The 17,132-nt window shown below is 42.3% G+C and overlaps 1 protein-coding gene across 1 annotated transcript in view; it reads right to left on the bottom strand.

Moving 5' to 3' along the window:
* Positions 1–17,132, bottom strand: part of TENM4 (teneurin transmembrane protein 4) — a 357,308-nt gene that overhangs the window by 126,741 nt on the left and 213,435 nt on the right. The window contains exon 12 of the mRNA XM_009637125.2: positions 2,047–2,232. Within this exon, the coding sequence (XP_009635420.1) occupies positions 2,047–2,232 (186 nt within the window). The remainder of the gene's footprint in view (positions 1–2,046; positions 2,233–17,132) is intronic.

Below are 17,132 nucleotides of genomic sequence, written 5' to 3'. Positions count from 1 at the left end.
GTGGGATGGGGAGGGGGGAAGTGAAAAGAAACAGAATTGCTCCAGCACTCTAAATATTAAAGAATGATTCCTAAGCCAAGGCAGCACTGCAATAGGAAGGTAGCACCACACAAAATGATAGCGTGCACCAGTAAAATCTTGATGCTGACTGCATTGCAGTGCTGGCCTTTCCCATGATAACACGGACTCTTTACACCTCGAGTGAGGAATACTACAAATAATGGGGTAAATTTCATTACTGTGAAAGATAAAAGCTTGTTGTTTGAAAACAGTCCAGGCATATCAGCTGTGTGGAGAAATATCATATAGCGGACTAGCGGCATTTTGGGTTTGCAGCAGAACTAATAAAATGGCACTAAGGGTACGAATCAGGCGCTTTTTTTTTTGTGGGCATAAATTACTGTCATATAAAATTGTCCCCTGGATTTGGGGCCTTTTGCTGAACTTTTTTTTTTTTTTTTTTAAAACCCTTTCATGAATCTTTGTTGCTTTCCTAATCAAAGTACTTGAACACAAGGCTATAAAAGAATATTATAGAAACACAGGCTTCCAATTAACATAGGACTGCTCTCTTTTCATTTTAAAGTCATTTAAGAGAGGGGTATTTTTTAATCCCTTCCTCATGAAAAGAAATGAAAGCTGCTAGGGACGTAGAAGAGTAAGTAGAATGTAATGTTTAATGAGACAGGGGAAGTTTTAAGAGCTAGATATTTTTCATTAGGGGATGCATGTGGAGACCATAATGTGGTAGGGTGACATTAGCATAAATATAAATGATATGTAGAATTGAGTCACAGATATGGTTTGTACCATTACCCTAATGCTGGAATTAAAATATTGTGATCAGGCTTGATTCCCTGTCTGTCTGTGTGTGTAAACTTACCTGGTGTTCAAGCCAGAAAAACGAAGCCTATGTATAACTAAGTTGATAATCCACACAGATAACTATGCTGACATTTGCCCAGGTATTGCTAGCGGTTAATTTTGATGTAGTGTGATTTATATGTATCATGGCATAATGAAAGCAACAGAGAGGGAAATTTTGTTTAAAAGAAGCTGATTAAAGCAAAATGACTGGAGGAGAAATCTCACTCTGGAACAACTCTTCTAAAAGTCAACTGATTTTTTTCAGGTCTACACAAGGGATTATTGAGAGCAGAACTGGATTCACTAATTTAGTTTTCCATTAAAGTATAATAAATGGTATCTGGGGAGTTCTAATGCTACTGATTTCATAGCATGACTACAGAGTGGGGGCTAAGGTGGTTCAGTGCATGGCAGCCAGAAGAAAGGAAGAAGGGAAAATGCATCAAGGAGTTAAGTGAGGTGAAGGAGGAAGGTAAAGCCAAGCCAGTTCATGAATGATGCTGCAAATTGCTTAATGTGAGAACTGCACCTCTTTGCATGATTTCAGCATATTGGTGGCACTTTATTAATAATAATAGACATGACACCAAGAACTCAAGATAAGTGCCCGGCGCATGAGGAATACAGGACCAAAGAGAGAGGGAAATGGTTAGAAAGACAGCAGAGCAGGCAAGGGATAAGCAAGACAGGGTTAAATAGCAGCCAGAAGTCATCTAACTGCAGTTTCCTCTTTCATCCTGGCAAGCAAAGTGGCAGTGCAAATAATGGAGCAAAGAAAAGGAAAGAAAACTTTAAATCAGATGCATGTTTCTGAAAATGCTGTCGCCACAGTGGAGAGAAGTCCACAGAAGGCCACAGAAAGACCTTTTGAGAGAGGCAAAGTGGGATGTTTTTAAAAGCATCTAGCTGACATTTGATGGCTTGTCTCTGCGAGATCAACCACCACATAGGTGTACTTTACGTCTGATAATAAAAAAATATATATAGCCACGTCATCAACAAATGAAAGGACATTTTGTCTTGTTCCCACATGAAAATGTATGATGTCAGAACTTGAAATCCAAGAACAAAGGTGCTCATGCTACACTAAGTCACACATATTCAATTAAGCATGCGCCTTTTCTCCTCCCTGATCATCAATTATTCTTTGAAAAGTAGTCGGTTTTTCTTTCTCCCTACCAATAGTGCAGTGCTCTCCGTTCCAGCCCGGGCTGCATTCACACTTGCCATCCCGGCATGTCCCGTGCTCATTGCAGCGTGGGTGACACGCTCGCTGATCACAGGCTGTGCCCATCCATCCCTCCTCGCAGCGGCAGGTGCCTCCGACACAAATGCCATGTCCTCCGCAGTCCGCTGCGCAAATCTCTGTGGGAGAGGAGAGACGAGAGAGGAGGGGATATGGGTGGAGAGAAGGGAGAGGGGGAAAAATCCAGAGCGTTATTGTTAAGAAAAGCAGCCACACTTCACTACCTCGCCTTGCAGGGCAATGAAAGGAATTCCTGGAGCTCATAACACTAATCCGTCCTGACAATAAGAATCTAATAAGTATATTACAAAAAAAAGACGGACATGGATTGCAGAGGTCTGCTGTGATTGATCCTCCTATTTGCTTTCTAATTCTCTTGCACTCCTTGAGCTTTTGTGATCACCAAATCCAAAGGGGAAGGCTCTTCCAGTAAGCAGAACAAAAGTCACATTTAATTAAAATCTGGTTAAGTGTGGAAACAATGTGCTGATAAACTACTGATGCTAAAGTTAAGGGCTGGCAAAGCCTGTTTATGGCTTGTTAGCCCACGGTTCTGGGGATGGGATTCATTAAAACCCTTCTCCTCTCTTTAAAATTAATATAGAATATATTTCTGCTGAGTCTGCACATCTGCTGTGTCTCTGTTCTCCTACCACCCCATCACAAATCCCCTCCCAGGCATTCCAAGGTACCACCATGCCCTTTATGTGAGCTACATGCACTGGAGTTGATAGGATGGGGCTTGTTCCCAAGTCTTACTGGAGTTAACGGAAGCATGGAGTCACAGCTGGGCATTTCGCTACTTACCTCCAAAAAAGAGAAGAGCTAAAGGGCTTCAGCTTTTCAGAGGTGCTGGCCTTCCCACCCTCCATGAGCCCCAGTAGGCATCAGGACACAGATATGCATAATATTTTATCCCAGCATGAGGCTTTTGGCTAAAACCTAGCATGCCCTTGGCATGAATTTGGGACACGTCACGTTTTCATCTGCAGTGTATTTGTCTGGAAAACTTGAGATTTGGTGGAGAGCAGGTACCCACAAGTCAGGTGTTAAAGTACCTGTTACCACCATTGCTATACAGGACTGATTGCAAGGAAAAAAAATAAAAGCAAACACAGATGTGGTGTTATACTGCAGATGAAATGAAATGAATCTATTTCTTCTTCTCCAGGCTTATCACCTGGCTGCTCGCTTTTGATCTCTCGTAAACCATGACTGCGCTCTCCCCAATTCAAGGAGAGGCAATTCAGACTGTATTTCAGACTATCAGGTCTTACCTTCCCCCCCTCCCCTCCCCCAATTTCTACCTGGTGCATCTAAATTCGATCAAGCTTCCCCAAATGTTTTGGACTCAAGCCTTCTGCTTGACTGAACCGTTTTATAGATTTTAAAGGGTATGGACACAGTTCCCTTTGGGGCGAATGGAGAAAAGATGTGAACAGAAGAAATGCTGAGCAGGGCTGGGCTGGAAGCCCAGACAGGGGTACCAGGGTACTCTGCAGAGCACATTTTATCCCTCTTCCCCCAGATATGTACCCCCAAAATGAGTATCTCAGACACCAAACCATCTCCAGTGCCTCTGAGCATACCAAGTGCAGGATCCAGGCTTGTGGTGGAGGGGTGACTGGTATTATACAAGACATTTACTTCGGGTCACTGGCTGCACATAAAATATTCAAAACTACTCAGCCTGCATTAAGATCACACCTGACTGAAATTCAGCCTTACTTAAGTTGCTTTTAGTCTTTTGCTAATTAATACCGCCAGTAACAGAAAGCTTAGACTAGTCAGGGCATGCTCCCAACGTGGGGCTGGAACATCCCCTTCAACTCCAAGAAGGTTTTCATAGAATCATAGAATGTTTTGGGCTGGAAGGGACCCCTAGAGGTCACCCAGGACAACCCCCCTGCAGGAGCAGGGACACCTTTCACCACATCAGGTTGCTCACAGCCCCGTCCAACCTGGCCTTGAATGTTCCCAGGGATGGGGCCTCCACCACCTCTCTGGGCAACCCCTGCCAGTGTTTCACCACCCTCATTGTAAAGAATTTCTTCCTTAGATCCAGTCTAAACCTACCCTGGTTTAGTTTAAAACCATCACCCCTTGTCCTGTCACAGCTAGTCCTACTAAAAAGCTTGTCCCCCCCTTTCCTATGGGCCCCCTTTAGGTACTGAACGGCCACAATCAGGTCTCCCCGCAGCCTTCTCTTCTCCAGGCTGAACACCCCCAACTCTCCCAGCCTGGCCTCATAGCAGAGGGGCTCCAGCCCTCGGAGCATTTTAGTAGCCCTCCTCTGGCCCCGCTCCAACAGCTCTACGCCCTCCTTGCGCTGAGGGCTCCCGAGCTGGATGGTTTGTATCATAGGAGGCAGCTGGAAGGTCTTCAGCCCCTTACGCTGAAATGAACTCTTGTCTCCAAGGATCAGAGAGCTCTTTAGACAGCAGTAACTATGATAGTAATAATAGCAATGTTTCGCACAGCTAGGGAACATGTCGTTTTCCACATGTGACAAGAACACAGTATTTAGCTCTTGCTTACTACAGCTCAAGGGGGTGAAACAGTTTCCCATCAAACTCCTTTTGCTGTAGTGTCTCGGATGTCTCCAATCCTGCTCAAACATTTAGTCCTATATCTTTAAATCTCTAATGAAAGAACTTTGGAGTTCAAATGTGCTTAAGACACTCAGGAACTGTCTGTCCCATTTAGAGTCAAACTTGCAAAAGTATATTTGGGCACCTCGGGTGCTTAAACTGAGGATGTGCAGATACCACTTGCTGCCTAAAAGTAACAGAATCTTTACTGGAAGTCAGTCGAAGTTACACTATCGCTTAAGACATGGCTGAGGAAGGACTCTTGAGTTGCTGTCAGAAGTTTTTACTTTGCATCTGGCACCGAGACACGGATTTTCACAGCTCCTAGATGCGAGGGAGGTAACATCGTACTACAGTGCTCGTTATGAACAGAAGGGACGGGCAATTACTGACTTGCTAAAGGGTTGGAGCCCAGCCGTGTGTGTTTTCTACCTCTTTCCCCAACTGCCAGACAGCACTGCCATGGAGCGTGGGCCGGTCAGGATGGTTTGTGAACACACAGGACCTGCAAGTTAGAAAATGTAGCAATAAAGCTGTACTAAAAAAAAAAGAGAAAAAAAAAAAATTAAAAATTAAGCTCTCCTTGGCTGACCTGATGAACAAAGTCTGGGGGAGGATAAAGGAAACAGCAGATAAAAAATAAAAAGCTCGATCTATGGTACTGAAATTTCAGCAAGCTGAGAAGAAATGCACTGAGGAAGTACAAAGTGCGAGACTGCTGGTATTTAAGCCCAAACTAGAAAAGTGTTGTTATAGCCCCTGGTGCTTCCCAGCAGCCTTTCACCATAGGGCTACCCTAGTGTTGGACTGAAACCACTCCTCTGGTTATTGGTTTACATTCTTTATTCATAAGTTTTGAACTTTGCACCTCAGAATACTAAATAACGTAATTTTTCTTGCTCCCAGCTCACCAAGCAATCCAGAGAACATCACCTCAGTTACTTCACATCTTCATTATGTCCCGTTCCCCAGCTTTGACTTTCAGGGTCCCATCTCTAAATTGGGGGTAGCACTGGTATCCTCAAGCCCAGTGATGTGCACTGTGAGTAACCTCCACTGCTGACTGTGAAGCTCTGAAATTCCAAAGAGACAAATATCCCCAGCGATGGACAGGAAAATTGGCATCTTGGAGGACTCAGTCCCTTGTGACCCCAAGGTCCATGTGAACATCTTAAGGACTTTACTATTATTTACTTAATATTTTATCTTTGGTATGAGACTATTCATGAGTTTGACTGAGTACCAGTGGTTATTTTTTGATGTTAAGATGTTAATTCTGTTTTGACAGATAAAGTAAATCATAGAATCATAGAATATTTTGGGTTGGAAGGGACCACTAGAGGTCATCTAGTCCAACCCCCCCGCAGGGAGCAGGGACACGTTTAACCAGATCAGGTTGCTCACACCCCCGTCCAACCTGGTCTGGAATGTTTCCAGTAAACAAGGCATAAAGAACTGATGGATCTATAGGTATACATGAACCCTGTGACAGGCACAGGACCTCCTAGATGTCCTGATATCCAGTCTTGTGTCCTGTTGATATGTCGGGGAAATGATAGTAAGTCAGACATCTACAAGTCAGTGGTGCAGAAAAAAAAAGCAGGGACAAAAGGAAGCTATTTTGAGTGATACTCAGAAGCCTTGCTGGAGTTATTTAAAGGTGTGAAACTAGGATAATGGCGTGACATTCAAAAATAGTGAAGAGAGGGGAAAAAAGCACTTTCTGAAAGGCAGAATCTCTGTGGAGTCATTCCTATGAAAAGGGATGGAAAACCCACCAGGACATTTACATCTCGACTGAAATATTTCCCAGACAACATGCTGCCAAGGAACAGTTTTGCACATGTGGGCCGGGGACACGCGCTGAATGATCTAAACCAAACAGATCTTGGGCTAACCCAGAATGGGAACTCTGGGAACATTTTGGGTTTCATCTCCCACCCAGCTGAGACCCCAGCCGTACCACCACCGACGCACGCAAGAGCATGCAGGCTCCAGCTTATGAATGGATAATTCATATATAATCGATACATAAGGTGGTTTGGATTCCTGGGCCCCAAGAGCTGTAATAAAGACCCTCAGCTGTGAAAAACACTTGTGAAGCAAACTACTTACGACAGTCTCCCTAAAATGTAGTTTAATTATTTCTGACAGGGAACCAGGAGCCAGGAACTCTCAAATCTGAATCTTCCATTTAGCTGCCAGTTTAAAGATAGATGGGAACCATACAATTTAAACAGCCTTACAACACACATCCTGCTGTACGCCCTGGCCCTGTATAACATGGCGCTCTTAAAAGCTCACAGGTTTCTAATGGGTGATTAAATAGTCAGAGTAGCTTTTACTTTTCTGGTGGCACTCAAAGAAATGATCAAAAAGGATTTCAGATTAAATTTCTGCTTCAATACAGCTCTTTTCGGACAGCTCAAGATGACTAAGGCTGATTTCCAGAAAAGGGCAGGTGAATCGTTCCTTCGTCATTCAGTCCCAGGGACAGAATTTGCCACCTCTGTTCTTATTACACGCTGCATTTTTTTTTTTTTTTTTTGGTACATTTCCCAGTTCTGTTGTTAAAATTAGAGGACATGATTAGCTACCATCTGAGCTGTGTGAGCAAATGAGAAAGAAAGCTTTTAATTCTCCTATTACAGTATTGTAATTGACTGGCCAGCTGCACGATATCGCTCCTGCCTATTTAAGCTTAGTTAGAACACTGTGCTTGCGCATAAAAGACCTGCCTGTTAAATATTTTCACACCAGCTGTTCCCAAAAGGTGACTAAATATTTCCTTTCTTCTTTAATCTCTTCCACTGTTTGTATGAACAGCTTAGCCATTCCTTATCCTTTCCTAGAGGTGCATTGTGTTTTACTTCATCTTGTCGTGCAGCTCCTAAGGCCGCTTGTAGTTCCTTGAAGGAAGGGGATCTTCTGAGCAAATCTGGTGCCCAGTTCTAAGAGCAAATATGAGGTTTACTGTCCTCAGAAGGTACAATCGGCCCATGCACCTCTGTGGGAAATACCTGGACTTTGAGTAATAACCCTGTATTTTGCTCCCTGACACTTGCACTTACCAGAGGGCACTGATGGACGTTAATTGATTCACGGATGTAGGGTTTTATCTAAGGAACCAAGTTCATTTCTACTCACCCATCTGGGTTTTCACCATGGTACTCTCTAGGATTGGTGTCTTCCATTGCCTGGATTTCACCTTACCTTATGTCACATTCTTACCTGAAAAACTAAATTGAACTTAATTGCCCTCTGTGCATCAAGGAGCAAAAGACAGGTTGCTCCAGAGGACAAATCACCTGGAACCTCTTTCATGGAGAACTTCTGGAGCAGACTGTGCTCAAGGCACTGTTGAGCGTTGGGGTGGTTCACCCAGGGGTCTGAGGTGCCTCATAAACATTATCCTTAGAAAAGGATAATGCCATTCCAGAAGGATTCTGGTTATTTTTCATGCAAATAATCAAAAAAGAAATAACTCATCTTCAGTTTCAGGACCTGCTCTATTCCATCACTGCTCACCCCCACTGGGAACCAGCCCACGAGGCCAGCCTCAACCACCTGCTGGCTAGTTTTTAGACAAATGGCTTTTTTTTCTCATTACCCCCTCATGATTTGGGAAGAGATTTCCCTCAGGTCTGTAAAGGCTGCCTCAGAATTCCTCTCTTAAAAATCCTAATCCACCTTGAAACCTACCCAAAATCTTGACAGTGGCTGCTGATGTGCCTTAACTCCTCCATATTGCGTTGACAAAAATTGTATTGTAATTTTATTCCACCTCCATCAGCATGTCTCTGTCCATTGTTGTTCACTTAATGCTTAAGAATCTCAGCTATCTGAGGCCAAAATTATACTTTTTGTTCTGTGTTTGCACTGTGCCAGGTGTAATGAGGTCACAGCCCACTTCAGAAGAAAGGCTACTAAAGCAATTCCTCATACAAATAAAAACCTTGTACCTGATTCTTTTTTTTTTTTTTTATATCCTGCTAAAACCTGACCCAAATCTGTCCCTTTAAGAATAAAAAGTCTGCTATGTTGCCTTTGATATTTCAGAAGAAAATTGGGAAAAGAAACCTATCAAACATTAGCCACCAGTGTAACGCATTCTTCCTGGCCCTTTTTAATTGACATAACAGACATGGTAGCTTCCAACACAAGAAGTGGCACAATCCAGAATTTCATATTATTTTCATGTTACATTAAAGAATTGGGTTGGGAAAGGGATAATGATGGCAATTTGTGCTTCATTTATAGAAAATCCATTTTTACATGTTTACCCCTATCCCCCCAAAATCCTAAAATTGGCTTGACAACAGTTTAAAGCTTTTCAGCTTAGAGAAGAGCAATGCAGATGAAAAATTTTATTTAGCATTCGTGTGATGCAGAATCAGAGATTTAGCTGCTACTGACCTGCCTGCTAAATCCTTTAATAAATATGGATTTAGTGCTAAGTATAAGATCAGGTGAAATTGCTCAGAGCTTCCTGAAAACTGGGGCGGTTCCATTGACCTTCAACATGTTACTAGAAAATTTAATAATTAAAAATCTGTCTTAACTGGGATTTTCCCATTATGAGTTGGCTCATCTGAGGCCATTTCTAGCCTCACACAGATTTTTCCAGAAAGGAAGGACCGGAGAGAGGCACTGCACAGAGCTGAAAAGCTGACTTTGGTGAGGAGCTAAACCTTGTTTTCACAACCTGCATTTGCTTTAGAAGGCAAGTTACGGGGAATATCTGGGAAAAGTACCTAATATAAAGATATAGATGGAAAAACCAGAAGGTTCATGATTGGCATGATTTAGATAGCAGTGAAGTGCTAAATACATTCTTCATAACGAAACACGTTTTGCAGTGTTATGAAACTCTCATTTCTGTGATTTGAGAACTCTGTAGTGACACATGAACTCCTCTGCTGGAACTAAAGAAGACATAAAGCTCATTAGCTTTTGAAACCATCCTTTTTACAAATGTTATAAGGAAAGGTTCAAACTACAGAGCAAGACAAAACCTGAAAGGTTCCATCCTTGCCAGTAATAAATCTGTAGCATGAAATCCTCTGGAAAAGATCCTGTTCCAGTAGCGACTGGGGAACGGTTGTGCAACTTGTGTCAATGTCACTAATTGAAGGTCATGTGTTTTTTCCTTCAGAGATCATGTCCTAAAAGCAAGGTCTGCATAATTTAATGCCTTTATACAAACAATCTGTTTACCTATTTTTAAAACATGCATCAATTATGTAAATATTACTAATGTAGAAATAATAATTATCATTTGTGTCAATAAACATAAAACCTGTTTGCTTTTATAAGCATATTTAAACTTCTGGTAGTGAGATGACTGTCCACTCCACTCAAGGACCTCAGCGCATTTTACATAGCTCAGCAACCTGAATATATCTGAAAAGTAACAGTCATTTTTTTTCTTTCCATGGATGAGGAAATCAAGATTAAAGGATGCTCTCCAGAGACTGAAAATGAATCCATCGGCTTTGCTATCAGCCCTCATCAGGGAGAACACTGACCTTCAGCAGTGGCTTTGAAATGTGACTCAGGGCACCCGAGTTTTCACCTCCTGAATCCCGAGCCCTGAGCTTTATCCTGGAGAGCCTGCACTGGGGAATGCATAACCTGTGCTACAGCGTGACCCTAACCAGGATATTTGAGTTGGCCTAAATGCTGATTCTTGCCAGGCTCTGCTGGAGGACTGAGTTCAGGTCGTCTGTACCTGTGCAGAAGGGACAAGTCTGCACTCTCAGAAAAGACCCACCATGCACAAAGGAGGTATAGAACATGTGCATGACAAAAGGAGAGAGTTTTTAGTCTAAGCAGTTGAGCTGGCTTATCTGTCTGTCTCTAGGAGAAGAGTCGGTGGAAATCCCTAATAAAAGAAAGCACCTATCTCTGGCCCTCAGCTAGACACAAAAGATTAAGCCCGCTTCAGCCCTTTCCCCCATTTTCCTCCTGGTATTTAGTTCTGTGCTTGCATAAGGAGATTTGTGATTAACTGAAAGGTTTCTGCAAATCCTCTTCTAGGTCTCACCTCTCTCTGGAGATTCAAATCAGGAATCTAGGCAGCTCTGAGCTGCCTCACTCGGGGATGAAGAGCGCACAGAGTAGCTGCTCACTTGGTGCTGAGCAGATCCAGGAGATCTGTCCCGTAAGTGCCCTGGAACCCACCTTCCATCTCTAATATGAGTAATGAATGAGTGTGTTATAGTAATATACTTCAACTGATATATGTTGACTCCAAGACTGAGCCTCTTACTCTGTAAATACAGGACACCTAGCACAATGGGGCTCTTGGGAGTTCTCGTTAGAAATAATAACAGAACAGGAGCAGTCATTAGCAATCCCCATGCTAATGGATCACAGCTCTTACCCAGTCTGTGCAGCTGCACAATGTACAGTGGTACAGTTGGGATGTCTGGTAAAAAAAAAAAAAAAAATCTCACTTCTAAGTGCAATTTCAGCTTGCTTTGTATTTGCATAACAGTTTTCCAGCTCCTGTCTGAAAAGCTATAACTCCATGAGATGAAATTCCATTAAACTGGTCTGCTGCCTTTTATCAGCCTCTAGTTTCTACAACATTTATACCCTATTTTCATCCTTGCCTTAAATGCGAGGGACTGACCACCACATTGTGTCTACAGCGTCTCCTCTATAGCTGTGATTTACTTTTGTACTCATGTCAACCTTCCCTTTCTTTATTATTCTGAACTTTATTTTAAACTGTCTCTTGCTGTTGCATAGCAGGACATGAAATGCCAGGTATTGATGGACTTCAGTCTTGGAGCTGAGATTTGTTGAATAAAAATAAATATCTCAAAATGCAGGATTATGTTTTTCTCTTTGATGCTTAATTGGATCTCTGTGCTTTCTGGGATGTGAATTAAAGCTTCCCAGAGAAGAAACAATTCCTAATGTATTAAATGAAGTTCCTAACACGGATTCTTCTCTCCACTAATTGTAATTTCCTTTCTGTGTCCATAAGAAGGAGATAATTTGACAGTAGAAAAGCTTTTTGCTCATGCTTACAGTCATTAAAAAGAACTAATTTCTTTTCCAATTCTGTGCAGTTTGGTTTTGTCTAAAATAAATTCAACAGAGCATTTACAAATGTGTGTGCAGAAGTAATCACAAGCTAGATTTGCTTGGGATTCCCTTACTCAGAGCTCGACACCACTATACAGACAGTCCCAACATGCTTTCCTTTTTCTTCAGACATTTCAGCAAGGCACTTAGAAATTTTGCTATTATTAATCTCTTCCAAAAGGAGACACAGAACATGTATGAAATTTGCTGGGCTGACATATTGAGAAGCTGGATGTTTGTCTATCCACACAAATGGGATAGAGCAGCAGCTGCTCCAAAAGCTTTGTGTCTGCTGGGCTGTCCATATGCCTCGACACTGGTCTGGAAGGATCACCTTTATGGAAAAGAAGCAAAGCTCTCTCCAAAGCCCTTTCAAACTTTGATACATCAAGAACATTAGAAGAGTGCTCATCGGTGCAAATTGTTATGATAGTTTTTAGAATATGAACACCTTGCAACTTGGAAGGGGGAAGAAGGGCTATACTAAATCCAGTGCACCCACTTCAGACAGCTTATGAAATCATGGATTTCTAGCCTTCTGTAGACACTGATCCACTGGTCTTATGTTATTTTTGCTTGCTCATTTTTTATATTATTCTGTTTTTCTGACTCCTAGGTTATTTTCCCTATTGTTTAATCTCAGACGTTCTAAATTGGAATAAAATGGGATTTAATGAAGTCGAAAACAGCCAATAAACCTTTGCCGAAACTCTGATCATGATGAGCTCCAGTTGGGTTGGAGTCTAAGGTCACAGCTGCAGGAGCTATCCACCACCAACAGTGTGCAATTGATTCAGTGCACATGGAGAAGCCATGACATGGGACCTACGACCACCCTTGCTGAGCCAAATGAGTGAGGTATGAGAGGGCAGTCTTGATCCAGCCTAATCAAGGTAGATTACAGGCAGAGCCTGACTACACACAAGCATCCACCCTACTGATATTCCAGCAGTATTCTGGTTAAAAAAGGGAATAGTCAGAAGCAGAGGTCTAGACTCACAAAACTAAGAGGATGTCTACACAGTCTTCTGTGACTTTGTTACAAACTGATTGGTCAAACTTATTGAACATCATGTATCTTCAGTTCAAAAGCTGCACAACTGCCACAGAGCACTTCTAAGCCTGCAGAAATATAGAATCATAGAATGTTTTGGGTTGGAAGGGATGCCTAGAGGTTATCTAGTCCAACCCCCCTGCAGGGAGCAGGGACACCTTTAACCACATCAGGTTGCTCACAGCCCCGTCCAACCTGGCCTTGAATGTTCCCAGGGATGGGGCCTCCACCACCTCTCTGGGCAACCCCTGCCAGGGTTTCACCACCCTCATTGTAAAATTTCTTCCTCAGATCCAGCCTAAACCTACCCTTCTTCAGTTTGAAACCATCACCCCTTGTTCTGTCACAGCTGTCCCTATATATATATATATATAAAATACGCACTGATTCCTATGGTTTTACGAGCATGACCTATTCCATACAGTGACTATAACGTTTCAGCTTCTCAGCTGGCTTGATCAACTGGTATCATTTCCAAAATAACTTGAAGAACCAGTTCATATCTCTCTTGCAGGACAGTAGTTTTGTCCTCGGTGACAGCTGGATTACACTTACTGGGTCAAAGGAGCACTTAATATTGTTAAAAAAGCAACTTCATGACAGATATTCCATTGTAGAGAAGAGGCTAAATTATGACCAGCCCCCATGCTGGCATGATGTAATTCCAGAAACTGTAAGGACTCTAAGGCTTTTCCTTTCAAAAGCAGAGTCAGAGAATAAGCCAAAGTTTGGTCATCTGAGACTCGTAAGTTTTCAGTGATACAAGCAAACATGCTAACAGCAACCTTATTTAGCACGTTATTTTAATGGCAGCCTGTTTTAACCATGGACTTTAACAGCTTGTTGTGATGCTGTGAAACATCTATTCTTCAAATTAGCCAAGTTAATGTGAACCCCACAGAGTTCAGTACATCACTGCTGTGTTCAGTCAGAAAAGTCCACAACACAAAGCATAATTGATCCAAACAAAAAGAACTTTTGAGCTCACGGTGTGACTGCTGAGGTCACATTTGGACATAGGGAAGAATGCTGAACTAAAATTGGCATGTGGGGAATTAGCCCTAATTGTTGTAGAAAACAGATAGGGAATGGAATAGTCTACCCGTTGCCCTTTGAGGGGGTCCATAAATTTGCACTGATGCCGATACAGCTGATGTGAGAGAAAGAAATTTTACTCATCACAGTGTGCCTGAGGTCAGTGAAGACCAGGGATTGCTCGTTACACCACTGGGCATACACTGTTCTCAGCCTGAGACATGACCTCATCAGACCAAACGTTTTGTGATCTAATGGTCAGGGCCAGACTGATGATATCACCATTTCCACTGGTTTTGGCCAAGTTGGAAATGACAACTAGAATGCAAGTCTTCAGTTCCTTCAATCTCTCCCTTGGTCGTAGTATCTGGCCAAGACGGCATGGACTGCTGCAAACAGAGAAGGGACTAAAAGTAAGGTACTAAACACATCCTGAAGCTGACAGAAGTTTGATGGATCTCTGGTTGGCCAGGGAAATATGCTAAGACAATTTGTCAAGTTTGTAAGTAGGAATCCATATTTGAAACATAAGTTGTACTTTCTACCTTGCTGGGAGTTTTCTCCCTCCCTTTAATACCCCCTTTTCATCTGCTGACCACAAAGACATTTGGAATTTTGAAGAACTGGACTCCCCACAAAACTAACTAGAGCCCCTCTCAACTACTGCCTTTTATTCCGCCACACCAGTGTCTCCTTACACACATTATCAATAAACAAAGGGAAAGGGAGTAAGAGGGTATTCAAATGAAAGCTTTCCTGAATACTTTTATTTCAAATGTTTTGGCTCTTTTTAGCCTTTTATTGCATTTTTAATAAAAAGCTTGTAAGGCATTAAAGGATAAGTTCATCTTGGCAGCGGGTAGGCTAAAGTCTGTGCTCACAATCCCAACTACGTCAAAAACTTTATGTTTTGTACAATGATACTTCCTGTTAACACTGTTGATTCTCTGGATTCGGTTATTCCTTCACTATTCACAAAGCAGATATTTGCCAGGCAGAGGCTGTGATAGCCTTGTGTAACAGCGCTGGGCTGCAGATACTTTATTCCCTCAGAGAGAGAACTTATTCTTCTCCAGGCAAATCAAATGGGGAAGACCACAAGTTCACAAATCAGCATGTTGTGGTTCTGCAAGGCTGAGGATGAAATCCCTACTGGTACAAAACTTTTCCTGGCCTTCAACGACTGTTAAAGGACCAAGGTAAGGCCTTCAAAAGTGGGTTTGAAATTTTAGTATTGAGCCAAAACAGATTTTGATGGTATCTCCTGAAGCCTAGCTTTGAAGACCCTGTCCTCCCCTAATTTCAATTGCCCCAGACTAGTGTTTCTTACTACACTGCAAGGGTAGCGAGATGAACAAAATACAAGCTGAAGGGAGATAATTTAAAGTGGCATTTGATTACATAGCTCTGCCCAATGTCTTGTTCTTAAGTCATTAAGATCTAAAATATATGGTTTATAAATTTCAGGTGTTGTAGCCTGAGGTTTAGTTCTCTTGTTCTTCCCCATGTGCTTTAAAGCTAAATTTCTTTGGCATTAAAAGGGGCCCTAGTCTGTTGTAAGGTACAAGTCTGTATAAGTGACAGCTGACGTAACATCCATCTTTTACAGAGATATATTTACCCCTTAATGAAGAAAATGATTGTTTAAAGGAGGAGTTTTATAAACATTTTCCAAGGATGGGCTTTTATCTTGGTGGCCTTGGGCATGACATGAATTTAACAGCAGCTTTTGTTTTGTAAGGTTGACACCAATAAACCCGAGGAAATAAATTTTTATCACACATGTTGTGTTAATCCTGGCGCTGTTTGACCAATAGGATATGAAGTTGTCTGGCACGATATAAGAGAACTGTGCGTCTGTGTGTCTGTATGTGTGCAATAATGTCCTGCACAATTTCAGAAGAAAAAAGACAGTGGAAGGTAAAGGTCATTTGCTCTAGCTTTCCTCTTTAAAAAAAGTTCATTCTTCTTGGTCTCCTTATCTACTAATTGGAATACAGAAAATATGCCTGTTTCAGTGAACTGTACAGCTTTGTGATGGGCAACTCTGTTGGGTGCTCTCTGAAAGACTTTCTCCATTTTTAATTTATACAGTTAAATTGGTACTAAAAAATTCAGTCATTACCATTAGCTGATACAGAATCTTAAATCTAATCATTGGTTGTGAACGGACTCGAATTGACCCATGCTCCTGCAAAGTAAACATCGACTTCAACGTGCCGTGCAATAATTTATAAGAATATGGCTTCCCTGCAATCAGAGACATGGATGCACACACTATGCCAGTTTTATTTTAAATCCAGCTTCTCAGCCTACCAAAAGCAGTAAAGGCATGGAGGACTGTTTTACAACTGGTGGGTAAATACTTGGTCTTCTCCTAGCCCTATGGATACCCACACTATTTCCCCACTGTGCTTGGAGGCCAGGCTTATCTAGGCCTGTCTGCAAGTACTGTGATCGCTACATGGCAGTCTGAAGCCCCTCCTAACCGTGTACGGTTGGACTCAATGACCTTAAAGGTCTTTTCCAACCAAATGATTCTATGATTCTGAGTGGCTTTTAACTGATCACACAGGCTAAGAAGGAAGGTTCCTATTTTTTTACGTTAAATGCTACAGGTCTGTAATTGCCTCTCTTCTGAGGATTCTGTGATCATGATGCCTGCTGAGTCTTCTACAGTTATTTGGCAGAACTGAGAATCTTGAACCAAGACTGCCCCAAAGTAACATGAAGCACCCAAATAAGAAGGCAGCTGAATTGATGAGGAATCAATTAAGCTCTCTTTCAAGGATTTCCACTTAACTAAAATCTGAACAGCCCTCTGCAAAGGTTTCTTTGCTCTAGGACAACTATCCCACTAAATTGGCAATGTCATAGGCAGCCTCAAAGCAGGAGGGGATGGCATGGAACAGAGCATGAATCCAACCCCTTCTTTTTTTTTCTGTCCACTGAAGATATTTATAACATTTCTAGCCAGAGTAAGGCGGCCAGGATGAGTGCTGCAGTGCAGGCAATGCCAAGGAGGTGGGTGGTCTGAAACTCATTTCCTGTCCCAAACGACAGGCACTCTGCGCTTCAGGATAATGCCCAGCTGACGTTAAATTTCAGGGCATGAAACCCCTCTCCTCAACTTTGACGCCTCTTTGGATTGGCCCAGAAAGTTCACCCTTTTCTTTGAGATGGCTGCTTGTAGCATCTGCATTGACCTGGTAGTTGGGATTCTCTCCCAAGAAGTGCGAGA

Source organism: Egretta garzetta, unplaced genomic scaffold (genome assembly GCF_000687185.1).
Source record: "Egretta garzetta isolate BGI_Z169 unplaced genomic scaffold, ASM68718v1 scaffold323, whole genome shotgun sequence".
Lineage (NCBI taxonomy): Eukaryota > Metazoa > Chordata > Aves > Pelecaniformes > Ardeidae > Egretta > Egretta garzetta.
This window is presented reverse-complemented; position numbering and strand designations above follow the sequence as displayed.